At 52.6% G+C, this 27,944-nt stretch overlaps 1 protein-coding gene across 1 annotated transcript; it reads left to right on the top strand.

Annotated features, from left to right (window-relative positions):
* The first annotated feature begins 19 nt into the window (after positions 1-19).
* BAIAP2L2 (BAR/IMD domain containing adaptor protein 2 like 2) lies at positions 20-27,141 on the top strand. The gene is made up of 14 exons (XM_060025645.1): positions 20-184; positions 1,280-1,355; positions 2,060-2,146; positions 2,628-2,689; positions 11,529-11,600; positions 11,824-11,940; positions 12,761-12,907; positions 22,339-22,491; positions 22,813-22,951; positions 23,119-23,341; positions 25,500-25,658; positions 25,991-26,198; positions 26,663-26,706; positions 26,907-27,141. Exons 1-14 carry the CDS (start codon positions 134-136, stop codon positions 26,980-26,982), a joined length of 1,614 nt encoding a protein of 537 aa, XP_059881628.1. The 5' UTR covers positions 20-133; the 3' UTR covers positions 26,983-27,141.
* The last annotated feature ends 803 nt before the right edge of the window (positions 27,142-27,944 follow it).

The following is a 27,944-nucleotide window of genomic DNA, read 5'->3' as shown; positions in this document are numbered from 1 at the left end:
CATCTCCGGGTCCCACTCTGCAGCCTCCTTCACAGCCCGCTGAGCAGTGGGCATTGGAGGGTACCGACCCCCGGTGCTCCCAGGCCTGCTAGTGCCACCAGCCTTCTACTCAGTGCCCGGGTGCACCCACTCCATGGCCCCCGAGATGGACCAGTTCTACAGGTCCACCATGGCCATCTACAAGGTGAGTGTGTGCGTGGCCCAGGCCCCGGCTGCCGCCCCCGCTCCCAGGGCTTGAAGGTCGGCCAGCTCTGGAGGACAGAGAGTGAGCATAGCAGCGGCGTGTTCCAGGAAAGAAGGCCTAGAACCAGGCTGGGCTGAGCAGTGGGCATGGGGGTGGGGGTCCCTGGGGGCAGTCAGCCACTCCAGCCCCAACCTGAGGCTCCCAGAGCACGGGTTCAGCCAGTGAGTGACAGGACTGCTGAGACAGACTCCCAAACACTGGATGAGGCAGGACAGCGCCCAGGGTGGCCTTAGCTGGGAGCAGGGGGCCCGCCCAAAGAGCTACCTGGCCGCCCCAGGGTAGGGGAGTCTCTCTTTGTCTCTTTCTCTCTGTGTCTCCCTGTCTGTCTCTCTCTGGTTTCTGAGCCCCTCACTCAAACTTCCTACTCGACTCCAGGGGGGTTGCTGCCGTCTCCATAGACATTTACTGAGCACCTACTGTGTGCAGGACACTTTCAACACGTAAACCTCACAACACCCTATCTTTGAGGTAGAAAATAATCACCCCATTTGATAGATAAGAAAACTGAGGCCAGAGAGGCTAAACAGCTAGTTCAAAGTCACCAAGGGAAGAAGAGGGGCTGCTGAGATTTGAATCAAGACCCAAGTCTAAGTCCTCAACACAGGGTGCTCTCCAGCTGGCCATGGCCTGCGGCGGCCCAAGGGACTCGGCCACAGCCTTGCTCCCCAGGGGCTCTTCTTTGAGCAGGGCAAGGTCTGCCCTTGCCCCTGAGGTGGCTGAACTCAAGGCAGCGCTGAGCCACGCCCAGCTGGGCGCTGTGACAGACCACAGGCTGCAGCCAGTGGGAGGAGAACCTTCCAGGCACGAGTTCCTGCTGGGCAGGTGGTGATCTGGAGCCGGCCAAGGGGACCCCGGTCTGGATCCTGGCCTCTGAGGTCCTTGCAGCCGATAGCCAGAATTCTGGGTGACTCCAGGTTTCTAGGCGGGCTCCCCTGAGTCAGGCTTCTCACTGGGGTTGGGGGTGCCCTGATCCTGAGGCCCATCATTCCGTCTTCCTCTCCCCATCTCTACCCTCCCACCACCCTTGGACTCCAGAGCATCATGGAGCAGTTCAACCCCGCCCTGGAGAACCTGGTGTACCTGGGGAACAACTACCTCCGGGCCTTCCACGGTGAGTGCCAGGCCCTGCAGGCTCTCAAAACCCCAACGACACACACTTCTCTATGTCACCCTGATGCTGCCACTGAGCCCACTGCCATACCCAGGCCACCTCTGCACCCCCAGCCTGGCACCCTGACCTGCCCCACTTCCAGCCACCTACAGCCAGACCTCACCACTCGCTCAGCGCCTGTGCAAACAGCTCCCATCTCCCCCATTTCCCAGCAACTGCCCCACCCCCAGAGCTAATCAGCAGAGGGTTGTGAGCCACCTGCCGAGGGACAAGCCAGGGACACACCCAGAGCTGAGTGTCACCCAATCCCTCCCCGCCCTTTAGGACTTCAGAGTCCTCACAGCAGTGACCTCGGCCCGTGCCACCCCCAGACCCACTTGATGCCTCACAACACACCTGCCCACGCCCTCCCGGGCACACACAGATGCCTGCACCCCGCCCCCTCCCAGACAGAAACAGGCCGAGGCCCTGCGCCCTGCCCCGCAGGGAGAGCCCATCCCCCGCTTTTTCACCCCCCCTCCTCTGGCCGATGCCCCCTCTCCACACACGCTGCCCAGGGCACCCCATCCCTGTCACTCACACCTACGCCAGAGCCCGAGGCATCCCCTCCACACCCTCTCCTGCCAGAAGGAGAGGCCTCCAGAAGTGGGGAGGGGCACACGGAGGAGGGCTCCGGGGCTGGACGCGTCCCTCTCTCCACGCAGCTCTGTCTGAGGCGGCAGAGGTGTACTTCAACGCCATCCAGAAGATCGGGGAGCAGGCCCTGCAGAGCTCCACCTCGCAGATTCTGGGTGAGGCACGCCTCTTCCCCTCCATCTCCCCCACTCATCTTCTTAGGCCTGGGGGACACTCCTCCTAGCCCCCCTCCCCCACCGGCCTCCTCCTGTGTTCCAGGCTCCGGGCCCCCCTCTGCCTGCCTCCCTGGTGCCTCCCCTCAGGCCCGGGACCGGCCTTGTCCCCCATTCTCAGGTCCCAGAGAGGGTTCCTTTTACAGTCTGGCCCTTCCAGGAAGTCCCCCCCAAAGACACAGGTCTTGCAGCCCAAGGCCCAGAGCCCAGACTCTCGTCTGGAGCCAGGGCCCCTCCGCTCCCCTCCCTGCAGGACTTTGCCATGGCTGGGACAGGTGCTGCCAGAGGCCCTGAGTCGTATGGGGAACCCCTGGAATTTGGTCCCCAAATCCAGCCTTGGGCAGGCCCTTCTGACAGCTGCTGGTGGGAAGAGGGTGGGCAGGGTAGGTCCCCGCACTGAAGCTGCTGCTCTCTGTGCCTCCAGGTGAGATCTTGGTGCAGATGTCCGACACCCAGCGGCACTTGAACTCTGACCTGGAGGTGGTGGTGAGTCCCAGACCCCACAGCCTGGAGGGGTCACTTGGGAGAGTGGGCTGCGTTCTATGGGGGACGAGGGTCTCCACACCCTTCCTCAGAGAGGACTTTGGTGACATGACAACTGCGGCTGCCCTTTTGGGCACCTGCCAGGGCCCAGCTCTGCTGGGCACACTTACCTGCACATCTTGTTCAAGCTCCAGCAACCTGGGAGGCAGGTGCCATTTCTATCCCCATTTGACAGAGGAGGAAACTGAGTCTCAGGGATCTAGCCACTCGCCCAAGATTCCAGAGTGAGTGGAGGAGCCAGGAAGCGAAAGGACCGTCACCCACGTGCATCAGGCCCTGCCCCTACCTGCCTCCCCAGGGAGCAGCCAGTGATCTGACCTTACACACCTAGGAGAAAACCCTTCCACGGCCCTGCCACCTGCAGAACTAAACCCAGCCCCTCGCTAAGGGGTTCCAGGTCCTGCTGAGCCAGCAGCCTCCCTGGCGCCTCCAGTCACAGCCCAGCCAGCCGGAAGAGCTGCCCTCTGCAGACACGCCTGGCGTCCCCACCATGGGCTGCTGTCACGCTGTTCTCTCAGCCTAGGACCCACCCACCCCCACCCCTGCTGGCCAGTACAGTCACCCCCTCCTCCAGGAAGCCTCCCCTGACTCCTGGGCAAGTTCAGTCTCTCCTCCCTCTGGACTTCAACAGATGCTTCTATCCATTCTTAGCAAGTGTGTGGTGAAGAAAACCAGCTCTGCAGCCAGAGCACCTGGGTTCAAAGCCCAGCTCCACCAGTTACTGGCTTTGTGACCTTGGACAAGCTACTTAACCTCTATGGCTCAGTGTATCTGTCTGTGAAATGGACGTAATCATAATAACTGCCTTGCGGGATTCTTGTGAGCATTAATTGTATTAATAAGTATAAACTATTGACCTTGGCAGCTGTAGCCTTCTATGTACCTTAGCTATGATCATTAGAAGCAGAATTTACCCCCATCTCTATCCCTGCCAAGACTGGAAGCTGTGCCAGGGCTGGGACGCGGTCTTCTCTGTAACCCCAGGGCCTGGGACAGGGACCTGGGACCAAGCAGGGCTTCACTGACTGGGAAGGAAAGAATAAGCTTTGAAAAGGGAGCGGGGCTGGGCCAGAGGGAGAGGGCCTTCCAGAGGTTGCCGGGGGCTGAGCAGGTGCAGAGATGGCATCGGGCAGAAGAGAGCTGGGGATGGGAGGCAGGCAGAGAGGGAAAGGTGGGCGGGGCTGGGTGTGAGGAACCTTGGAAAGTCCGGAAGGAAATTTCAACTAATCGTGGAAGTGCACGGTTCTCAAACGTGTGTGTGGGAGACCACTGGAGGTCTGGGTACTCTTTGGGGACACCATAAAGTACTCATCAGTTTGGTAACCATGTTGAAATGGGGAACAAATTCACCAGCAGAAAACATGCATCCACTACACTCGATAAAACCAGGACCCTTGGTCCCTCTCCTAGGCACTTTGAGGCTTAGCGCTAAGCCCGTGCCACCTCCTGGGGCTTGGGCAGGGAGTTACAGAGCAAGGGTCACGCTGGCAGCCTGCAACTTCCTGTCCTTGTGTCTGATGGCTCTCCATGTCACCTGTGGCACACCTGGGCTGGACGCGGACGAGTGTCACCCAGGCCTGCTCTGTAAGGAGAGCTGCCTTCTTTGGGTACCAGCGTCTTGGCTGTGACAACAGGGCAGGGCCCTTGGCCAGAGCCATACTGGGCCGAACACGCCAGAGGCCACCTCCCCCTTGGGCTCATTCATTCGACAACTATTTACTGCCCTGTGCCAGGTACTGCTATGGGTACTGGGGATACAGCAGACAAAAACCCCTGCTCTCCCCAAGGGGGAACCAGACAAAACCCAGGACAAGTAAGTGAGTACAGATGTGATGGGTTAGATGCAAAATAAGCTATGGAGAAAAATAGACCAGGGAAGCGGGGTAGCAAGTATTGGAGGGATGCAATTTTTAACAGATGCTCGAGGTGAAAGGCACTAGAAAGGTGACATTGAGAAGAGGCCTGATGGAGGTGGGGAGTGAGTGGGAGACACCTGCAAAAAGAGTGTCCTGGGCAGAGGGATCGGCACATGGGAAGGCTTGAGGAGGCCCACGTGGCCGGAGTGGAGGCAGTGAAGGCCAGCGTGGAGATGACCAGCCGCTAAAGGGGCTGGGCCTTGAGGGCATTGTCGGAACTCCGGCCATGCCTCTGCGTGTATTGAGCAAAGGAATGACAGGATCTGACTCAAGTTAGGTTTTCCAAAACCAAACCTTTTTTATTGTAAACTAAAATACAGGCATAGAAAGTGTCACTGAACAAATTCGAGCTTAATGAATCATTACAAGGCAAACCACCTTTGAAACTCCCACCCCGGTCAGGAGCTTTGCCAGCCTTTCCTGGAGCCCTTCTACATGCCCCCATCAAATCACAGACCCCCTCTTCCTCCAAAAGGGACCACTGGTCCAACACTGCCTTGTGTTTCTTCGTAATTGATCACCCAGTTGTATGTCCCTGGATGCTAGAATTTGTCTTGCTCTCTTTTTTTAAATATGTCTTTGAGTCTCTTTTAATCTACTGGCTCCCCCTCCATCCCTTTCTTTTCCTTACCATTTATCTGTGAAGGGCCTGGGACCTTTTGACCTGTTGGTTTTCCAAACACTCCTCATGCAGCTCAGCTTGTTCCTCTGTCCTCTGGACCCAGAAGCTTGATCAGACTCAGGTTCCATCCGTTTGGCAAGACTAGAGTGGGTGCTGGCTTCTTCCATCAGGAGGCATGTGGCTCCTGCCGCCTTGTGACGGTAACAGCAATGGAGGCTGTGTGTCCGCACCCACTCGTACGTGGAGTTACGAGATGCTGCTATTCTGCTCTTTCACTTATGAACTGGAATATTTCTCTAAAGAGACGTTTCTTCTTATGTGCTATTTTTTACCCAGTGGCACGCTTCTTATGGGAAAGACAGGATAAAGGCTTATTCCCGCCTTGTCAGCTTCCAAGATCATGAATTTTCTCCCTGTCATCCTCTGAAGGTGACCAGTTAGCTTTATTTTTTTACTAGTACCATCATTATAATATTTTTTAGTATCATATTTTTTAGTATCTAGTCAGTCTCATAGATCTAAACATATTTGTTGTGTTTTACTCCTTTGCAATCATTATTTCACTGAAGCTGAAAATGTCCCCGCTTTGACCAGCAGAAGCCTCTTCTCATTACCAGGGCTTGGCTGTGATCGCCAATAGCATAGAGGACACAGACCCAGGATGCCCCAATCAGACGGGGCCCAGGCATCAGTGGTTTAATGGAAAGCACGAGTCCTTTGGCATAACTCTCATGGTTCGGACGGTCTCCTTGCTATCCAGCCTGACGAGATGTTCTGCCCTCATCTGGTACTTTGCTGCTCTACACGTAGAATCAGCCATCTCTCCATGAAGCCCTGTTTTTATTTTTTGCTTTTAGTGGAAAGTGGTATTTCAAGACCATAATCTGGGCACTAGGGGTGTCCATTGGGTTGATCGTTGCTCCTAGGCTTTTTCAGTGGCCAGTGCTATACAGACATATATACATACACATGTGCATATAATAGATATGCTACAGATGCCTAGATACATGATATATGCCTAGATACATACCTAGATACATACACACATAGATACATACATACATTTGTACAAACATATATATACACATACATACGTGACAATATATATAGTTAAAGATAGAACACTTCATAAATTCATACTGATACTTCCAATTCAGATTCAGCACTAGATTTTTACTTAACCTCTTCCCTATTGCACCAGTATCTCTTTTGTTTCACATCAAGAATCCTGATTCTTGGGAATTCCCTAGTGGTCCAATGGTTAGGACTCCACGCTTTCACTGCCAAGGGTACGGGTTCAATCCCTGGTCGGGGAACTAAGATCCTGCAAGCCGTGCGGCGCAGCCCAAAAAAAAAAAAAAAAAGTCCTGATTCTTAAGGATACAGAGAATGAAAGAATAAGAATATCCCATAGTTACCGTTTGCTTTATCTCATGTTACATATACACAACAGTCTCTGAATAATGATAGTAATTCTACCACCACCAATATGATTTCTGAGAACTGTTAAAATCTGGTTTGCATTTGCTCTCCCCAGCATCTCCCCGCTTTCAAAATACAGGCATGCTTTGGAGATATCGTGGGTTCTGTTCCAGACCATCGCAAAAAAGCAAATATCACAATAAAGAGAGTCACACAAATTTTTTGGTTTCCCTGTGCATATAAGTTATGTCTACACTATACTGCAGTCTATTAAGTGTACAATAACATTATGTCAAAAAAACAATGTTCATACCTTAATTTAAAAGTACTTTATTGCCAAAAAATGCTAACCATCATATAAGCCTTCTGCAAGTCGTAATGTTTTGCAATAGTAACATCAAAGATCACTGATCACAGATCACCGTAACAGATTATGACAATAATAAAAAAGTCTGAGCTACTGCGAGAATTACTACAATGTGACACAGACACAAAGTAAGCAAATGCTGTTGGAAAAATGGCACCGATAGACCTGCTCGACGTAAAGTTGCCACAAATCTTCCACGTGTGAAAAACACAGTATGTGCAGCTGCGCTTGTCCACACTGTCAGGACCCAGAGCTGCTGCGCCTTGCTTGCTCCCCTTTCACCCTCATTGATCTTTGTTTACAAGTAACCACATATTTAATGTTCACCTCAAACCACGTGTCCATGTCTTGCTCGTCGTTTTGGCCTTGTTCTGACTGTCCCCACAGGAAGGGCTCGTGTGAACAATGTTCTCTGAGTTCTGACACCAAGATAACAGCTTGTTCTCCTGATACCTGAAAGTCAGATTTGTTGGATATAAAATTCTTGGCTCACGTTTCATTCCTTCCTCCCTCCCTTCCTTCCTTCCTTCTTTCTTTCTTTCTTTCTTTTTCTTTCTTTCTTTCTTTCTTTCTTTCTTTCTTTCTTTCTTTCTTTCTTTCTTTCTTTCTTTCTTTCTTTCTTCCTTCCTTCCTTCCTTCCTTCCTTCCTTCCTTTCTTTCTTTCTTTCTCTCTTTTCTTTCTTTTTCTTTCATCTTGAATGTTGCTGTTGAAAAGTCTGATAATCTATTTCTTCCATTGTAAATCACTTGCTTTTTTTGCCTTAGATGCCCAATTTTTTTCTTTTTCTGAAATCTAGTAACTTTTCCAGACTATTTCTTGATATTGGTCAGTCTGGGACAATATTCTTAGTTATGTGGTATACTCTTTCAATATGTAGTTTGAAATCGTTCTCTTTTTTTTTAATTTCAGGAAACTTGTCTGGAATTACAATTTTTAGACTTTTTTTTTGTGCTCTTTCTCTGCGTTTCTTCTTCAGGGACTCTATTATCTGTGTGTTAGACCTTCATAGCCTATCTTCAGTATTTGTGTCTTCCTCTTGGCTGAATGGACCCCATATTGTCATATGGATGAGACTGGAGTTTGGGGGAGGATCTGGGCTGGGACATACATCTGGGAGGCGTCAGCCAGTGGACTGCATGAGCTCACCAAGGGAGTGGTGTAGATAGAGAAGGGAAGAGGCCCATGGCTGAGCCCCGGGGCAACTCAACCTTCGGGGACCAGGGAGATGAGGGACACTGAGCAAAGGACAGAGAAGAGGCAGCTGGGGCGTGTGAGGAAAACAAGGAGAGGGTGGTGGGCTGGAAGCTGAGGGAGGAACTTGTCTCAGGAGGAGCGAGTGGCCAACTGTGTCCAATGATGATGAAGGGGCAAGTTGGGTGAGTCCTGAGAATTGATCATGGGGCTTAGCGAGGTGCCGTCTCAGGGATTTTGAGAACAACACTCTCTGGCGTGGTGGGGCAGGAGCCTGATGGAGGGTGTTCAAGAGCAAATGGGAAGAAAGGAGCTGGGGTCAGCCCACAGAGACAATTCTTTCAAAGGGATTTTCCTGAATCAAAAGCAAAAGGATTTCTCAAGTTACTGGAAAAACTCGATATGTAGAACTTACAGTGCATGTTCTCAGCAGTGGGTCTGCTCTCAGCTTCTGTACTGAGGGGCTCACAGGACCCCGCTAATGGAGCGTGTCCCAGGGGGAGGGGAGCAGGGCACGGCAGCCTCTGTTCTGACTTGCTGGGAATTCCTCAGCCTGCCCTGGGTTTGGTGACTTTGTTGTTTCAGAAGCCACCGGCTAATTATAGGCAGTCCTGTGGTTCCCCCACAGCAAGAGTTCAAAGTTCTCTTCAAGTATCAACATCTTATTAGATCGATTTCTTCGAGAGCTTGACAATGACTTTCCATTAAACCACTGATGCCTGGGCCCCGTCTGATTGGGGCATCCTGGGTCTGTGTCCTCTATGCTGTTGGCGATCACAGCCAAGCCCTGGTAACGAGAAGAATTACAATCCACCTGCTTTAATCCTGTCCTGCTCTAATGCATGTTTCCGTGGCGTGACATAGTCCCTACACGACTAGAAGCAGGAGTCATACCCTATGACGTGGAAGGTGGCTTGTTCATAAGTGAGGTTTCCTAGGCGAGGGGAGGGGAAAGTTAGGAATTAGGAAGAAGGGTAAAGCCCCCAGCTTGTCTGCTGCACTGAGAGAAATAGCCCTTCAGGCTGTTTTTTTTTTTTTTTTTTTGTACACGGGCCTCTCACCGTTGTGGCCTCTCCCGTTGCGGAGCACAGGCTCCGGACGCGCAGCCTCAGCGGCCATGGTTCACGGGCCCAGCCACTCCGCGGCATGTGGAATCCTCCCGGACCAGGGCACGAACCCGCGTCCTCTGCATCGGCAGGCGGACTCTCAACCACTGCGCCACCTGGGAAGCCCCAGGCTGTATTTTAAGAACATTTTAAAAGAGCTCCTGCACCCAGGCCTCCCTGGGGAGGACAAGCACCCCCCAGCCTCCCGGGTCTCTCAGCTGGGGTTGGGTGTCGCAGCTTCCCATTTCCACCATCATGACAGCCCCACCTCCTCCTGAACCACCTCAACAAGCCAGCTCTGCAGTAATTCAGGTGTTGCCAGTGTGTCCATTCTATTGGTTTTGTGCATTTTTAATATTTTCCACGGCCTTAGGTGTGGTTCAAGTTCATGTCTCCAGGTACCATTCACCGTCTCTATTAATGCTCTGGTTGCCACGTTGCCTGGGTTTTGAGCATCAGTCCCAACCCTGCATCTTCCATAAGCCCTGTTGTTTAATTGGGTGATCTGGCAGGATGTGGCAGTTTTCAGGAACATACCTCCTGTGTTGGAGCAGAACCTTGAACCGGGAGGTCCCGCAGGTATAGGTCAGGAAGGCTCACTTCCTTACTGCCTGGATCCAGCAGAAAAGGGCCCCCATGGGGCAGAAATGGGGACTCAGAAAGGCTTGTAACACTGATCCCGTGCCCCCCCCCGAAACACACACTGGCAGCCACACTCAGGGGTTTAAGGCCCGGCTCGTCCTGAGGGGGCCACACCCAAGCTCCCTTATAGAGCAGTTAGCAAGGTTTCAGAAACAACTGTGAAAGAAAAACTGAGAACTTTTATAATTTACTGGTCTTTCCTGACGGCCAGCATTCCTTTTCCTGAGGGACAGAGCTCCCACAGCACAGCTTGGGGACACCCCTGGCAGGAGGCAGGATCCACCCAGCGTTCTTTTTTTTGTTTTTAAAGTCTTTATTGAATTTGTTACAATATTGCTTCTGTTTTATGCTTTGGTTTTTTGGCTGCGAGGCATGTGGGATCTTAGCTCCCCGACCAGGGACCGAACCTGCACACCCTGCATTGGAAGGCGAAGTCTTAACGACTGGACCGCCAGGGAAATCCCCCACCGAGGGTTCTTGAGCCGGGACTCCTGAGGGGAAAGGCCAGGCAGACAGAGAAGGCTGAGCAGAGTTGGAAGTGTCCCCAGAGGCGGCAGCAGGATGGGAGATGCTCCTCTTTGCAAAGAGTACAGATGGAAGGATTTAGGTCTGATGTCCTAACAACACGGAGTGACCCAGGGAGCACTGATGGGGGACACAGGGGAACATGCCAGCTGGCCACCAAGGCCCACAGAATCAAGCTCATTGGGTTCTAGGGCTGGACCTTAGGGACCATCTGGGCAAAACTTTCCTATTACAGATGGGGAAACTGAGGCCCAGGGAGGGGCAGCAACTCATCCAAAGTTACAGGGCAAATTGGAGGCAGAACCAAAACGGCTAGAACGAAGCTTTTCTGAGCCTGAGCCCCAAAGCCTTCCTGGTCCTCCTGGTCACCCAAGTGGTCAGCCACCTCCTTCTCACCTGTCACGGGAACCTGCCACCCCAGTGAAGCCCTCAACAGTTGTGAGCTCTTTTGCTGGGCCAGGCCCAGCCCACGGTGCTGGGGCCACAGAGATGGGACAGATCTTGTTCATGCTGCCCATACAAACAGGCTATGACCAGGGGCCCAGCAAGAAATTCCATCTTATGGCTGGAGGAGCGAACAGTGAACAAACAAGTTGTACACATGCCAGAAACAAAATGAGAGAGTGATGAATTCTGCCTGAGGAGTCGGGGGCCTCCCAGCAGAGGGGGCAGTGAAGCTGGTATTTGAAGACTGGTAGGAAATTCCAGGCATAATCAAGGCACAGACTGAGACTAAGAACCGGAAGATGTCGACACATTTATGGAGGATGTGTTTCAAGCCAGGGACTGCACTAAATGTTTTGTGTGTTTAACCATTTAATCCTCCATCCAAATAGGTGCTCTTGTTTTACCCATTTCTCTGATGATTGGCGAGGTGCCTGGTGTGTTAGGAATGCAGTGGGCAATGTATTGGAGTGAGCAGTGCAAGGAACTCTGGGGCCTGGGGATGATAGGGCCGCCCTGATCACCCCCACCCTGCACTCCACACAGGTGCAGACATTCCATGGAGACCTGCTGCAGCACATGGAGAAGAACACCAAGCTGGACATGCAGTTCATCAAAGTGAGTCTGGCCACGCATCCTGGCCCCACAGCCCATCACCAGCAGGACCGTCTCTCCCCTTTTGAGGGATGGGCACACTGAGGCCAGCGCTGGGCATTGACTGGCCCCAGGTTATACACGTTCCCAGCTGAGTCCCTGCCCCTGTCCAGTACTCTGGCCCATTAGCCAGGTGCCTTGAGCTCTTTGACACGGGGGTCTCCCTCCTCTCTCCACCCCATCCAAGGACAGCCGCCAGCACTACGAGATGGAGTACCGCCACCGAGCCGCCAACCTGGAGAAGTGCATGTCCCAGCTGTGGCGTATGGAGCGCAAGAGGGACAAGAATGCGCGGGAGATGAAGGTGCAGGGGCTGGGGGCGACACGGGGCTCCGAGGGGACCCCCAACACCCGCTGGAGCTCTCCCACCCAGCACTGGCCCACCTCCAGGAGCGTGTCCCGCCCCACCCCGTGTGGCAAGCATAGCTGGAGAGGTCAGCCAGCCCCTGGCGCGTGGGCATCACTGTCTCAGGGACACCCTCAGCGCCGCTCCTTGTCCTGTCGCTGCCTGGCCCTCCCCACGCTCCCCTGGCCTCCTTGCTTCTCCTACTTCATTGAGAAAACCTGAGGCCCTCAGCACGCTGCTCCTGATCAAGGTAGCAAAGGCAGAATCCACCAGCAGCCCCGCCACCCTCCCCCTCCCTCCTGCCCCCTGGCTAAGGCCAGCCCCTCCTCCCGAGCTCAGGGCCCCATCCTTGGCCCCTGCCTTCAAGACCTCTACCTCCTTTCCTGCCCCCTCTTCTGGCTCCTTTAATAAGCTCATATCTCTCCTCTTTGAAATCTTCGCTCCCAAGTAGGGGGTTATTAATCAACTAATTTGCATTTTCATTAAACCAACTCTCTCACTTCTGTGCTTGGCCCTGTGCCAGAAGGATGGCTCAGACACCAGTCCTACCTGGGAGAAGTGCCCGGGCCAGAGGGCAGGCAGAACCCAGGCTCGTGAGGATGAGGATACACACGAGAGGGCAGGCCCAGAAGCGAGGGCAGGCTGGGTGCTCAGGGGAGGCTTCCGAGAGGAGGTGGCTGGTTCAGGAAGGAGAGAGAGGCTTCAGACAGCTGGCACTCGTGGGAGTGGGATGAGGGACACACCCCCTGCCTCCAGCCAGAATCCCCTTTTCCCCCAGGAGAGCGTGAACCGGCTGCATGCACAGATGCAGGCCTTCGTGTCTGAGAGTCAGCGGGCAGCTGAACTGGAAGAGAAGCGGCGCTACCGCTTCCTGGCTGAGAAGCACCTTCTGCTTTCCAACACCTTCCTGCAGTTTTTTGGCCGGGTGAGCTGGGGCTGGGGGACAGCTAAATGAAGCCTTCTGGGGGCTGTGCGCTCTGTGAGCTGGCTGTGCATGGGAATTCCCCTCCCTTCCTCCCCATTCCCTTCTTTCCTTCCACCCTGGAGATATTTATTTTACTTATTTACTCTCTCCATCTATTTCTTTATTCGTATCAGCACATATTCATTCATTTATTGTCATGATTTTTTAAAATTCTCACATTCAGTAGCTAATTCCTGCATTTATTCATTCACGTATGGACCATTTATTTTTTCATTCCTGTTTACATACACTCACTATTCACAAAATCATTAACTCATAGGTTTATTCAATTACTGTCTATGAATTTTCTCATGGTATTTAAATCTTCTATGGTCTTGCTTTGTCTGATCTGCTAGACTATTGTATTTCTAGTGGATTTTGCTTTCTGCATTTAGCTGCCATGTTGTTTAGTGCTGTGGGGTTTATGACTTGACTATTATACCTTCTCTGTAAATATTGCCATTTACGTATATAATATATCTCATAATCCAGTCTGATACTTTTAATGCCACTTTGACATTAATATTGCCCTTCCTACTTTCTCTTTTCTTATCTTTAAGTGTTTTATGTTACAAAGATATAGCTCAGTTTTGACTTTTGACCAGTCTGACTGTCTATGTCTTCCAGTAGGAGAATTCAGTTCATTCCCGTTTAACCGAACAACTGATATACCTGCCCTACTCTTTCTGGATAACTTGAGTTAACTGTATTTACTTTGCCGTTTCCTCTTTTTCTCCCATTCTTGTTCTCGTCAGTTTGATAAAATATCCATTCCTCTGTCAACTTTAACAATATAATAGCCAGTTATTTTACCAGCAAAAGCAAGCTTATTCAGGAACAGTCAGAGGAACTGCAATTCACGTTCCGTGAAGTATGGCAGACCACGCGCAAATCCAGACAACAGGGACTGACAGCTTGTTTTATGGGGAAAAGAGAGGAGTTGGGAGGGGCTGTAATAACCAAAGAGTCCATTGGAGGAAGCTGGGAGTCCAAAGTATGGAGGTTTCTCATTGGTTGGGCTGCTACAGTCTGATTGGCTGGGCTGTCACAGGGGTGGGGGTTGGGGGAGAAGTTTTCTTCTGCTGCTGGGTAACAAAGTAGGCACCAACTTCCTGTGGGAGATGTGGGCTTGCTTCTCTTCCTGCTTGGAATAATTGAGGCTACGTAGCAGGGTATGTGAGCTCCCCCTACAGGCCTGCCCCTACCCCAGTTTTAGCTGAGAGTCATTTAATTTATTTAATTCCACATCCCTCTCCCCTTTATTATTTTGGAAAGCCTATTGTTCTTTTCATCTCTGCTCATGATGACCTCACTCTGTGACCCTCATAATCATATATATTTGTCTATTATGTTTTTCAAAAAATAATGCCCACCCCCCACACACACACTACTTGGTCCTTTGCTCCCCTCACCCCATAAGGGGAGACCTTGCGAAGGATTTTCCTGCCCTCCCTGATGCTCTAAGATGAGGCTTGTAACGTCTGTGCTCCTCTTCTAATCCTTCCAAACCACCACCTCTTGGTTTTGCCAAGAAACTTCAGGACTTTTAGTTCCAGACCCTCACTAGTCATTTCTTTGCAGCATGGCCCTTCTATTTCAAGAATCTGTACTTAGATTACATATATTACCATGGCCAGTGCACCACCATCGTCCACTAACATTTCACCACACATAGGATCAGATACAATGCTTACCACTGTTTTCAATCCTTTTCACCTCCCGCTGTCTTGAGGTTTCTGTTTTGATGAATTGGCATGGCTGGAGAACTTGCATGAGTATTTTCTGCATATACACTGTCGGAATCCTTGCATCTCTGCAAATGTCTCACTTTTACCCTGCTGGTGAGGGCATATCGGCTGGTTGAAGGAGCGGCAGCCTTTTTTTTTCTCATGGTCCAAGATGATTTGCCCCTGTTTTCTAGTGCTCGGTGTTGTAGGTGCTAAGTCAGGTGCTGGTCTGTCTCCTCTCCCTTTTAAGTAACAGGCTCTTTCTCTGTGGATGCTTGGAGATTTTCTGTGTCCTTGCAACTCGGAGCTTGTCCCGGTACCACCTAGATGAGTGCCTGTCAGTGGCCCTTCAGCCTGCAGGCTCAAGTCTTTCTTCAGGTCTGGGGAGCTATTTCCTCTTCTGTTTCTTTAATTATTATCTCTCTGCCATCATTACCTTTTCTCTTGCTGGAACTCCAATCATTTGAGCCTCCACATCTATGACCATCTTCTCCCCCACTATGTCTATTTCATTTCTTCTTGCTCAGTATTTTGAGATATTTCTCCTCCTTGATCTGCAAGCGACTGATTCTGTTCTCAACAGGACTGTCCTCTCTCTCTTTTTTTTTTTTAACATCTTTATTGGAGTATAATTGCTTTACAATGGTGTGTTAGGTTCTGCTTTATAACAAAGTGAATCAGCTATATATATACATATATCCCCATATCTCCTCCCTCTTGCGTCTCCCTCCCACCCTCCCTATCCCACCCCGGACTGTTCATCTGTTCAATTTTAAATCTTAACATCATGCTTTGTCTGGGTAAGAAGGTCTTTGTTTTGCAGTAAGTACCCTTATCAAGTCCTTGTTAAGCTTGTCACTCCCTCCTCTCAGCTGCCAGGGTGGTTTGCTGTGTTCTCCTCGCTGACCACTGGGTCCTCCACTAGATGCCTTGTTTCTTTCCTTTGCCTCCTCATGGTCCTGTTCCCACTCTGGGTTGAGCTGAACTGCGAGGGCTCAGGCAGTGGTGCTGGCAAATGTGGGGGGGGCAAGAGAATGGAGCAATCTCTACCCAGTGGGACCCCACTCTGCCCCAGGTCTTCCTTTTGCAAGCATCAGCTGTCACTCAGCCTCTCATGTGGAGAACCACAGCAGACAGGGCTTCTAGGGAAGGTTGTACAGGTTGTGTACTGCACAAGGAAGCCTGGCTGAGACTAGAGCTATGTTCTGCTCTCCAAGCTGAACATACTGGTGCAGACTGTGTTTGCCTGAAGAAAGGAGCATCATTACCTTTGCCATCCTCTAAAGAAGCCATCCTCTAAAGAAGATGTGATATACACACACACACACACACACACACACACACACTGGAATATTACTCAGCCATAAAAAATGAAATAATGCCATTTGCAGCAACATGGATGGACCTAGAGATTATTATATTAAGTGAAATAAGTCAAAGACAAATATCATATGTTCGTTTGTATCATTTTTTAGATTCCACATATATATGTCATATGATATATATGTCATATCATATATGTGGAATCTAAAAAATGATACAAATGAACTTATTTACAAAGCAGAAATAAACTCACAGACATAGAAACAAACTTATAGTTACCAAAGGCGATAGCAGAGGGTGGGGGGAGAGTTAAATTAGGAGTTTGGGATTAACATATGCACACTGCTATATATAAAAAAGGTAAACAACAAGGACCTAATGTATAGCACAGGGAACTATACTCAATATCTTGTGATAACCTGTAATGGAAAAGAATCTGAAAAAGAATGTATATGTGTGTGTGTGTGTGTGTGTGTGTGTGCGCGTGTGTGTGAATCACTTTGCTAACACAACATTGTAAATTAACTATACTTCAATTTTTAAAAATTTATCAAGAAGGGCTTCCCTGGTGGCACAGTGGTTGCGAGTCTGCCTGCCGATTCAGGGGACACAGGTTCGTGCCCTGGTCCGGGAAGATCCCACATGCCGCGGAGCGGCTGGGCCCGTGAGCCATGGCCGCTGAGCCTGTGCGTCCGGAGCCTGTGCTCCGCAACGGGAGAGGCCACAACAGTGAGAGGCCCGCGTACCGCAAAAAAAAAAAAAAAAAAATCAAGAAAATTAAAAAAAAAAAGAGGCCATTCTCTCACCAAATGTGTACCCACCAGGCTGTGTCCATCCAGACAGAACATCTGTTTCTAAATTACAAAGAAGTACCTTAGGGGCTAGCAGCTGCCCAAGCCTATGGATGGCTGGAACTCAGGAAAGCCAGCAGCCCCTCTCAGCGCACACTCAGGAGGGACACTTGATGTTGCCCTACCCAAGTGTCTCTGTGACTGCACTGCTCAGGCCCCTGAGCCCTGTTGCCTGGCCTCTCACTTGCAGATCCTCAGGCCCCGGCCAGCCCACTGGTGGTCAAAGTTCTGTCCTGCCTTCTGTGAAAGTCCAACAGGGGCCACATCCTCCCAGTCACCCTTCTTGCATGTGGACTTGCCCACCTCCCTGGCCTGGCCCAGCTGTTGACCCCTCTGGGGAGGGGGATGATGGAATCTGCAGGAGGGGAGGGGCCAGGTCTGTTGGGAAACCATCCTTCCATCATTCCCTAAAAATCCTTGCATTTTTCCAATGTCATTTGTTCATTCATTCATTTATTGAACACATAGTCTTTGAGCCCAGATGACATATCAGGCTCTGGTTCTATTTGGTATCTGAGAGAGACCCAGCCAGCCAGCCAGCCTCTCTTTCCTGATGCCACAAACGTGGGCTCCGCTGCCCCTCCCCCAGCCTCATTGCTCTTTCCATTACTTTCTATTTCTTTGTATTCTTGTTCAGTTTCCCAAATACTGTGCCCTGGCTGCAAATTCTGGCAAGTGATTTCATTTCTGAGTCTCGTTTTCTTATCTGGAAAAGGAGGGAAATAATCGCCCCAGCAGAAGGTTGGTGCGATGGTGGAGCCTGGCCTATGCGGGAGCCCAGCGGGATTAGGTCCTCCTGCCCCTGCTCTCTCCCCTCCAAAGATGAAAACAAAGGCTCCCATTCAGGAGACCCGAGTGCTTGCAGTCAGCTGCCCCCAACAGCCGGCAGCCGACTCCCGCCTCCCCACTTCGGGGTCCTTACCTTGCCAGGTCCTCCCTGAGTCTCTGTTTCTGATCCCAGGGACCCTCTGGTGCTGAGCAGAGGTGGGAGACGTGGCTGGATCCAGTGACTGATCCCAGCCCCGGCTGACATTCTCCCACTCTCACCACCGCACCCAGCCCCGGGCTCAGGGCTCCGCCTTCTCCCACCCTACCCCACCCCCACTGAGTGATCCTTCAGGGAGGAGCTGCTGCTTCTTCCTTTAAACAGTTGTATTGAGATATAATTCACACACCATGAAATTCACCCATTTAAAGTGTGCAATTCAACGGTGTAGTATAGGAACTTCCGTGGTGGTCCGGTGGGTAAGACTCCATTCTCCCAGTGCAGGGGGCCCGTGTTCCATTCCTGGTCAGGGAACTAGATCCCACATGCTGCAACTAAAAGGTCCCACATGCTGCAAGTAAGACCCGGCACAGCCAAAATAAATAAATATTTTTTAAAAAGTGGTGTGGTATATTCACATCCATTGCCTCAAGTCAACTTTAGAACATTTCATTACTGCTAAAAACAAAAAAATCAGTACTCCTTAGCGGTCATTCCTTGATCCTCCCATTCCCCCTTGCTCTAAGCCACCACTAATCTACTTTCTGTCTCTATAGATTTGCCTCTTCTGGCAATTTCATACGAAAGGAATCACGCAATATGTGGTCCTTTGTGACTGGTTTCTTTCACTGAACGTCGTGTTTTTCAAGTTCATCAGTGTTGGAACATGTGTCCATACACCATTCCTTTTTATTGCCAAATAGGATTCCATCATCGGGATGTGCCACATGTACTTACCCATTCATCAGCTGATGGACACCTGGCTTGTTTCTACCGTTTGGCTATTACGAATGGTGCTGCTATGGATATCCACGTAAAAGTTTTTCCGTGGACGTGTGTTTTCATTTCTCATGGGTATATAGGAGTGGAATTGCCGGACTGTATGGTAACTCTATGTTTAACTGTTTGAGGAACTTCCACACTCTTTCACCATTTTACAGTCCCACTACCAGTTTATGAGGTTTCCAATTTCTCCACATCCTTGCCAATACTTGTGACTGTCTTTTTGATTCTAGCCATCTGAGTGAGTGTGGAGTGGTATCTCATTATGGTTTTGATTTGCATTTCCCTGATGGCTGTTGATGCTGAGTATCTTTTCCTGTACCCACTGGCCGTGTGTACATCTTCTTTTGGAAGGAAACTGCTTTCTGCCTGTGTCTTGAACAGTTAGCCTCCAACATTAAGAGGAGAGCTGACTCCTCCGTTGGCTGCCTCCTGCTGAGTGATCGCCCCCTCAGAAGGGAGCTGTGGATTGAATGAACCAGACTTCTCCTAGGTACAGGGGAATAGGTAGCATGTTGTCTGACCCAGCTGGGCTTTAGGACATACACGATCTAACTCCTAAGACAGTGAAGCATAAATATTTACCTGTTAAGTATATCTGTACGCAGAATGCACAAGATTTAAAGAACTCTTCACAGGAAGGTGTCTTTCTCATCTGCCTCCAATAATCGGTCCTTGCTTAGTCCAAGTCTAGTCAATAACACGCCTTTCTACCTCACCGTCAGCTTCTCTGGGTTTATCGCAGTTGTGTAAGTATACCTCTAGGATAAATGCCTAGAAATGGGATTGGTGAGTCCAGGGATATAAGCATTGGCTGTACCAATTTACACTTTCACCAGCAATGGCGGAGATTCCCTGTTTCCTTGACAACAGTATGCAAGCAAACTTTTTGATTTTTCGTAATCAGAAAGATAAAAATGATATCTCAGTGTAGTTTTACACTTGTTACGCTTGTCTTATAAGTGAGATTGACATCTTTTCGTGTTTCAGAGCCATTTGATTTTCTTTACTGTGACAGGTCAGTATCTTTTCCTCCATTTTTCTTATGAATTTGTAGGAGCTCTTTATATGTTACTGAAATTAGCCCTTTCATAGTGATGAGTTGCAAATTATTTTCCCAGTTTGTTCTTTATCATTTGATTTTGCTTATTGTGAGTTTTGCCGTGGTAAAAAAATTATTTTTATTTAGTCAAATTTATCAGTCTTTTATAGTTTAGGGGGTTTGTATCATACTTAGAATGGCTTTTCTTTTTTTTAATATTTTTCTTACATGATTAATTTAATTTTTAAATTTTTGACTGCGTTGGGTCTTCATTGCTGCATGCAGGCTTTCTCTAGTTACGCCGAGCAGGGGCTACTCTTCGTTGCGGTGCGCGGGCTTCTCATTGCGGTGGCTTCTCTTGTTGCAGAACACGGGCTCTAGGCACACAGGCTTCAGTAGTTGCGGCACGCAGGCTCAGTAGTTGTGGTTCACAGGCTCTAGAGCGCAGGCTCAGTAGTTGTGGTGCACAGGCTTAGTTGCTCCACGGCACGTGGGATCTACCCAGACCAGGGATCAAACCCGTGTCCCCTGCATTAGTAGGCAGGTTTTTAACCACTGAGCCACCAGGGAAGTCCCAGAATGGCTTTTCCACTCTGTAAATATTTTTAACATTCTCCCCTGGTCTCCTCTACGTTTCTTCCCAACCACTGGCTAAACTGCCTAAAGGCAGGGCTGAGGGGAGCCAGTGAAGTTGAGTGCCGTCCAGGCCAAGACTCAGTGCTGAGGCCATTACTCCGAGAACCCCCTAGCACCCTGGCAGGCACTTTCAAATTGGACAAAAACCCTTTTTTAAATACGATAAGCAAAACTTAATGGTCTCACTTTGCTTACTGCCTCTGAAACAAGCGCACGAAGGCCTTTGGAGTTTTGTCTTTGTGCTGTTTTGCTAATTAACTATGCAAGGCAACAGAGGGGGCGGCCACCTAGCCACCAACTGAACTAGTTCCTCCTGCGACTTGAGGCACTGAGGCTTTCTGTTTTGCTGCCTGAGATCAAATTTTCAGCAGCTGGGCCAGACTGAAGGGAAAAATCATGGAAATGTAGTCACAGGAAGCTTCCTCAAGACAGACGAGTACAGGCCACTCCATTGCTTACTGGATGAGAGACCTCGAGCCAGTCATTAACTGCTCTGACCCTCAGCATCTTCTTCTATGAAATGAAGATAATAATGGCACCTACCTCGCAGGGCTCCTGGGAGAATCGAATAGGATAATGGAGGTAAAGTCTTTAACACTGGGCCTGGCACAGAGTAAATGCTCAGCAAAGGGAAGCTTTTATTATTCCTAAGGTGACAGTCCTGAACTTGGCCTTGAGGGATCGAGTATTGGAGTAGAAAATGGAGAGACACTGATAACTGGAGAGCGGAGTGTTTTGATTGTACCTAGGATGACCTGAGCGACAACACAGAGAGGTCAATGCCACTGAAAGAAGTTTTATTACATATCACCCTTCCCAAGAGAAAGGGTCATGACACACTACGCAGGGCCACATGGGAGTCGTACTGGGGGATGGTCAAGAGGCAGAAGGAGCCAGGGGAAAGCATGGCCCAGAACCTTTGTTATGGTTTCCATGGGAAGGGATGGGCAAAGACGGGTAAGCAAGTTTAAGTAAGTTTAGGATTGGATGGTTTGACTAATTTCAGTGGGCTCTGGGCTATAGGGGGTATTCTAATTGTCTGGTACCTGGCTTGGGTGATTTAGGGCAGGGGAAACTTTGGTTTGGTGTGTGAATTAGAAGGAGGTGATTGGGGATATGGGTTTTGGGTTGGTTGGTTTGCATATGAAAGGTGTGCTCCAAGCAAGCTGTTTATCTCTAGGAATTATCTGGCCCTGTGAGGTGCAGTCTTTTCAGATTGACAAGGCCTCACGATGTCAAAGCATCATAAAGTACAGAAAATTAAAAACATGATTAATACACACAGCAGGTCTAACATTTAAAACCTCCCCACCCTAAGTTGTTATGGACTATGTGGTCAGCGGCTGAGTTTCCTGTCCTTGAAGGTATTCAGGCAGATACTAGAAAAGGGATGCTTATGTAAACTAAACGGATAGACTGGAAAAACTATTTGGATGTCTTCTTTTAGAAAACTACTCAAACTGGCTTAAACAGAAAAGGTGTTTATTATTTTAGTCACTGGAAAGTTCAAGGGTTTCAGGTACAGTTGGATCCAGGAGCACACAAGATGTCATCAGAAATTTGCCACTGTCTGTTGCTTAGTTGAAGTGTCCTATGCCGGCTTCGCTCTATCCATTTAGCAAACCCCGTGAGGTGAGAGAATATATTTTTCCAGATTGTTCCAGGGTAAGTTCCGGGACTGGGTTCTTTGGTAACAGTTTTTGGGTAGGTGCACATACCTGACTCCATCTCTGTAGCCAAGCCTGGACTGCACCCTTACCCCTGCATCAGACAGTGGGAGAGCCCCCGTCAAAGCACAAGACTGAGAGACGGGTCAGGGGAAACTCCTCCAGGAAAAGTGAGGGGCCTTTGACAAAAGACCGGGAGGGCTGGCCAGTGGGTGAACCCAAAGTGACCACAGCGATCTTTGGTTCCTTCCAGCTGGAAAGTCCGGTCATCCTCAGCTTGCAGGGCCCGAGTTCCCGGGTCTAGGATGCCAGTTTTGAGTCCCCGGGATTCTGGGGTCTGCTTGGATCTCGCTGACCCCCGTGTCCCCACCCGGCCAGGCCCGGGGGATGCTGCAGAACCGCGTGCTGCTGTGGAAGGAGCAGTCAGAGGCCAGCCGCAGTCCGTCGCGCGCCCACTCCCCGGGCCTGCTGGGCCCCTTGCTGGGGCCGCCCTACCCCTCGGGCCGCCTGACGCCCACCCGCCTGGACATGGTGAGGCCCTGGGCGCCCCCGCCGCCGCCGTTCGCGCCCCCGCCGCCGTTCGCGCCCCCGCCGCCCCCGGCACCCTCCGCGGGGCCCTGGGGCCTGAGGCCCTCCGCCTGGAGCCTCCTCCCCCCGAGGGTCCCGTCCTTCGAAGCGCCCCTCGGCCGGCCCTTCCGCCCCAGCGTGACCTCGGCGCCCCCGTGGTTGCTCGGCCGCAGGCCAGAGAACCCCTACGCCGCCGACGCCTGGGACTGGGGGTGGGGGCTGGACTAGGGCGCCGCGGCCCCGCCCCTCCCCGCCCCACCCTCCCCTGCCCGTCTCCCCTCGCAGCCCCAGAGGCCTCTGGGAGAGTTCGGCTCCCCACGCAGCCGGCACGGCTCCGGCTCCCACGGCCCCGAGCCCACTGAGGCGAGATACGCGTCCCAGCTGGAGCCAGACCGCCGGTCCCTGCCCCGGACGCCGTCCGCCTGTGAGTACCCCCGGCGCCCGAAGCGCAGAGGGAGGGCCAGGTACCCAGGTTGGGGACCCAGGGCCGGGAAGAGGAACCGAGATTGCGCTGCAGCAGGAGGGATCGAGGGTAGACGCCAGGGAGAACTTCCCACCCACGTGCCGCGGCGCTCTCCTGCCCCTCGGCAGCCTCGCTCTACAGCATCAGCACTGAGCGCTCGCGCTCCAACTCTTTCGGCGAGCGCCCGGGCTGCAGGGGCGGCGGCGGCGCCCGGCGAGTCCGCGCCCTGGTCTCCCATTCGGAGGGCGCCAACCACACGCTGCTGCGTTTCTCGGCCGGAGACGTTGTGGAGGTGCTGGTACCGGAGGCCCAGAACGGCTGGCTCTATGGCAAGCTGGAGGGCTCATCCACGTGAGTAGGAGCCTCGGGGCGCAGGGTGGGTTGGAAGGAGGACCGGAAAGCCTGGACTTCAGCTGCAACTGAGTCTTCCAGGATGGAGGCTGTCCCTGGGCCTTCGAACAACCCATCCCCCATCCCCCATCCCCCATCCCCTCCTCGTCCCACACCAGTTTCCTCATCCATTCAACGAGGGTAGGAAGAGTCTCTTTATCAAGTTCAGGGTGGTGGCCCTTGAGAGGGTGGTAGAGGATGGGGAATGGGAAGGTTCTCTCACAAGTGGGAACAATACAGAAACCCTATTGCTTGAGCACTTACTTTGCGCTTTACACTAAGAGAGGGGGCAGCTCGCCTTCTACCCTGAGGGAGTCCGCCAAGCTCTGACGGAGGGAATGGACAGAGAGGGGGGCCAGGCGCAGGGGCGGTGCTGGGACCTTGCAAGCTGAGTGTGCTCACCTCCTTGCAGTCAGGCGCAGTGGAAATCCTTAAAGAACATAAACGGGCTGCTTTTGACACCATGAGTAGAAGGGGGAGGCTAGGGAGTACACTGCAGTCGCGGTAAGCCCGGAGGAAAGCAGGGATCACTCTTTCTGCCAAAGAAAAAGGGGAAGGTGGGAGCTTGCTGGAGCCGGGCAATGCCCCCCACAGGGCTTTATGGGCAAGAGACTGTGTGGTGCCCACGCCCACTCACGCTAAGGAGAGAGGAATGAATGAGGACAAGAAGAGGGGATGAATGAATGGAGCGTCGACAGGGGAGTCAGCAAGTGCATGTGAGGGCGCTTGCCGAGATGGTCATGTGATTAGTAGATGGACAGGTGGAGGTTGGATGAGGGCGTAATGGGGTGAGCAGGTGGACGCATGCTCCTGTGAGCAGATGGGTAGATGGAAGGGGGCATGGGAGGATGCACGGATGTGGGGTGCATGTATCGATTAATGGGTGACTGGAGAGGTGTGTGAGTGGGTTCATAGAGAGGCGGGCAGGTGGGCAAGTGCTGATGGATGGGTTAGTGGATTGGTGGTCCTTGGGTGGTTGCCCACGTGGATCATGGATGGGTGATGCATGGATGGGATGACGTGTAGATAGATGGGTGGATGGCAGGTGACCGCATGGATCAGGAATGAAAAGAGGAGCCGGTGGGTAGAGACGCAACTAAGAACACGAGTAGTGGAAAAAACACCTGCTTTGCAGACCCGCATCAGAGGGTAGCAGGGTGCCTCCCTGAAAGTCCCCAAAACAGGTGTGTAGCAAACCTCCTGGGGACCTGATTATAAAACCGCCCAGATCTGAGCTCTCAAACCACGTTCCTGGGACATCGTTATTCTTTCTGTGACTCAGTTTAGGGAAAACAATGGCAAGTTTCATCAGTAGGCACTTGATGGTGAAGACAGAAGTAAAACGATCTGAAATGGTTTTACTCTGTCAGTTTGACTTGAAATAGCTTCCAGTTACCTACAGGTGAGAATGTTATTGATCGGGTTTGGGGCTCTAAGGTGGCTGTTTGGAGAACACTTTCCCAGATGTTCTGTAAGAATCTAATGGGTTCCGTGGAGTCTGAAAAGGCTAAGGAACATGGATCATAGTGCCTCTCCCTCAACCCTGGCTGCTCTGAAGATGCAGTAATGAGCCTCCAGCCAGACAAAGACTCCAAGACAGGGTGGCTGGGGTCACCGGGACCAGAGGGCCTATGGTGGAGGGTTGGTAGCCAGGCATCCCCGGCTCTGGTTCCCTATCCTCTGGGCTCCTACAGCTGCCTTTGGTCCCCCCAACCGGTCCCCTTTTCCTCACCCTTGTAATCATCTGTCTGTGGGTCTGTCTGCCCCCCCCACCCCGGCTGGCTGGGAGCCCCTGGGGAACAGGGACTGCATCTGGCTCTCCGTGGGCCCTCGTGTGGTGGATACTCAGCAAGTAGGGAATGAAGCTGTCACCACATGTCCTTGGATACAATGCTTTCCTTCTCGGATCTCCAGTTCCTCCTCGCTAAGGCGCCCCAGCCCCTGGTGGGACATGAGGCTGGATGAGTGACTTTGAATGTCAGGAAAGACCTCCTTCAGAGGATGAAATGAGTTACTCTTAGAGCCAGGCCTGGCACACAGCAGTGCCCAGTAATCATCTGCTCCTCTTAGAAACGGTGTTTTGACCACCATTGTCGGGCTTTTTGCTTCCACCCCACAGGAGCGGCTGGTTCCCCGAGGCCTATGTGAAGCCTCTGGAGGAGCTGCCCATGAATCCCATGAATGCCTTGAACCCCGTGACCTCCATGAATCCCACGAACCCCTTGAACCCAGTGACGTCCATGAACCCCATGAGCCCTATGAATGAGCTGCCTTCCAGGTACCGCTGTGGTCAGAGATGGGGCAGGGGCGGGGACTCCAGTGGGGGGTGGCCCCAGCCACCAGGAAGGGCATCTCTGAGCTGCAGTCCAGAGTTATCCCAACCTCCTTCAGCTCCTGGAGAAAGGGCACCCCCATCTCTCTACGTGTGAAGGTCATGTGTCCATCCCTCTGCCTCCTCTCAGGACTGCCTTCAAGCCAAGTCTCCTCTCACCCAGGGGCAAGGGAGGAGGATGTAGGGTGCTCAGGGGCCCAGCAGATGGGGTGGGGGTGGGGGGTGCAGCAGGGCCTGACCCCTGACCCCCTTCCCGTCCCTCCTTTCTCTGGGCTCAGGTCCTACCCACTCCGGGGCAGCCACAGCCTTGATGACCTCCTGGACCGGCCAGGCAACTCCACAGCACCCTCAGACTACTGGGATGGCCAGTCCCGCTCCCGAACCCCGAGCCGGGTCCCGAGCTGCACCCCCAGCCCCGCATCTACACCCTTGCCTGGCAGCCGCCGAAGTAGCATGGGCAGCATGGGGGTGGCCAGTGACATCAAGGTGAGCCCCCTCCCCCAGGCTGCCCTCAACCCTGGGGTGGTCCGGTGGGCAGGAAGACTGGAGACCAGGTAACCCTCCCTGCCCTGCCATTGGCTCTGTCCAGCCTCAGTCTGCCCATCTGTGCCGGGAGGGGTGGGATGGGCTTCTGAGTGTGGGGTGGAGGGTGGGGGGAATGCATTCCTCTAGTGGCTGGGAGCCCTGGGCCCCTGCTGGGAGCCCTGGAAAGGCCTCCCCTGGGGGCGGTGTTGGCCCTGGGAGGTGGCACTTTGGCCCAGAGGCTCCTCAAGTCTGAAACTCACAGCATCTTGGGTTTCGGAAGGCTGGGCCTCATTTCCCAGAAGCCTGGCGCTGCAGGGGCCTCTGGTCCAGTGCTCTGCCCTGCTGGATTGGGGAGTGGGGGGTGGGGCAGGGGCTCTCTTGCTCCTTCCCACCCAAACCTGGCCCTCCCTCCCCGCTCACTGCAGAAACTCATGTCCTGGGAGCAGCAACCCCCAGAGCTCTTCCCTCGGTGAGTCCTTGAGTGAGGGTCAGAGGGGGCCGGGCTCAGCAGAGGGCTGTGGAGGGGCGACAAAGGTGGGCGTGAGTGGAGGTGAACCGACGGGGACAGGAGGTAGGGGGGACACCTGGCTCAGATGCCCAGCTGCCTTCCCTGGATCCACAGCCAGCTGGGGACCTGGGCCCCTCTCACCCCCTCCTCTCCCCCAACAGGGGCACAAACCCCTTTGCCACCGTAAAGCTGCGTCCCACTGTCACCAATGACCGCTCAGCGCCCCTCATCCACTGAGGTGCCTTCCTCCACCAGGGGTCTGAGGTCGTCCCCCCGACACCTGCCTGGGGGCTGCCCAGAGCTGGCAGCAGCAGAAGCAGCAGCAGTGGATCCAAGGAGCCGGGGCCCTGGTACCGGGGGCAGCTGCCCTTCCCCAGACCACGCCCCAGCCTGAGCAGTTCCAAAGGCACCGGCCTGGGGTCTGGGGACTTCAAAATAAAGCAGCCGGAAGTGGGGGACAGAACCATTTCTTCCCCTCCAGGGGCCCCGGACTCTCCCTGGGGGCCTGCCTCATGCCCCCCAACCTCTTTCCCCCTTCTCTGTCCCACTGGGGAGGAGCCCCTCGCACACCCCCTCCCCTGCCCCACGCACCTCCCCTGTTTAACTTTTGTAAACGGTGAGAAATAAAGCAAGTGAGACACGGCAGCGGGACTGGTGGAGTCTGACTTGGGGGACAGGGTGGGACAGGGTGGGGATGGAGACCTCCCACTGAGAAGGGAGTCCAGAAGGTTCTAAATGTCACTGGCAGTTCCCTGGGAGGCCTCACTCCCTCCCAGCCCTTCACATCCCTCATCTTAAGTTAAGTCTTTAGGTCTGGCCTAACTCCTGCAAGCTGGATCCCCCCCCTCTCTGGCCCAGGCTCATTTCTGCTGTGGGTTCCCTAGAGCCGGACGGATGGCAGTGGTTGAGGCCTGGGACCATCAGCAAGTCACCCTCGGGTGCCCTGGGACACAGCACCCTTTGTTCCGGCCCATCCCCACCCCCCTCAGTCCCAGGCTCTGGCTTGGATTAGCCTTATCCAGGGGAAAGCCATGGAGGCCCCTCCTGGAATGTGGCCTGGGGGCGGAGGGCGGGCGAGGAGTTGAGGTGATTAGGGCTGGTGGGGTCTCTCCAGGGCAGGGCTGTGCCCTTTGTACCACTCGGACCCCCCAGGGCAGGGCTCTCTGTGTTCTCTGCCCGAAGCTCCAGGCGGTGAAGGG

Source organism: Delphinus delphis, chromosome 11 (assembly GCF_949987515.2).
Source record: "Delphinus delphis chromosome 11, mDelDel1.2, whole genome shotgun sequence".
NCBI lineage: Eukaryota > Metazoa > Chordata > Mammalia > Artiodactyla > Delphinidae > Delphinus > Delphinus delphis.
Note: the sequence above shows the minus strand (reverse complement) of the source record. Positions and strands in the feature narration are given on the sequence as shown.

Coding starts and splice junctions, on each gene's coding strand:
- BAIAP2L2 (XM_060025645.1), top strand. CDS start 134: ATGGCCCCCGAGATGGACCAGTTCTACAGGTCCACCATGGCCATCTAC. Junction 22,952..23,118: donor GCCCCGGACGCCGTCCGCCT/GTGAGTACCCCC, acceptor GCCCCTCGGCAG/CCTCGCTCTACAGCATCAGC. Junction 25,659..25,990: donor ATGAATGAGCTGCCTTCCAG/GTACCGCTGTGG, acceptor CTCTGGGCTCAG/GTCCTACCCACTCCGGGGCA.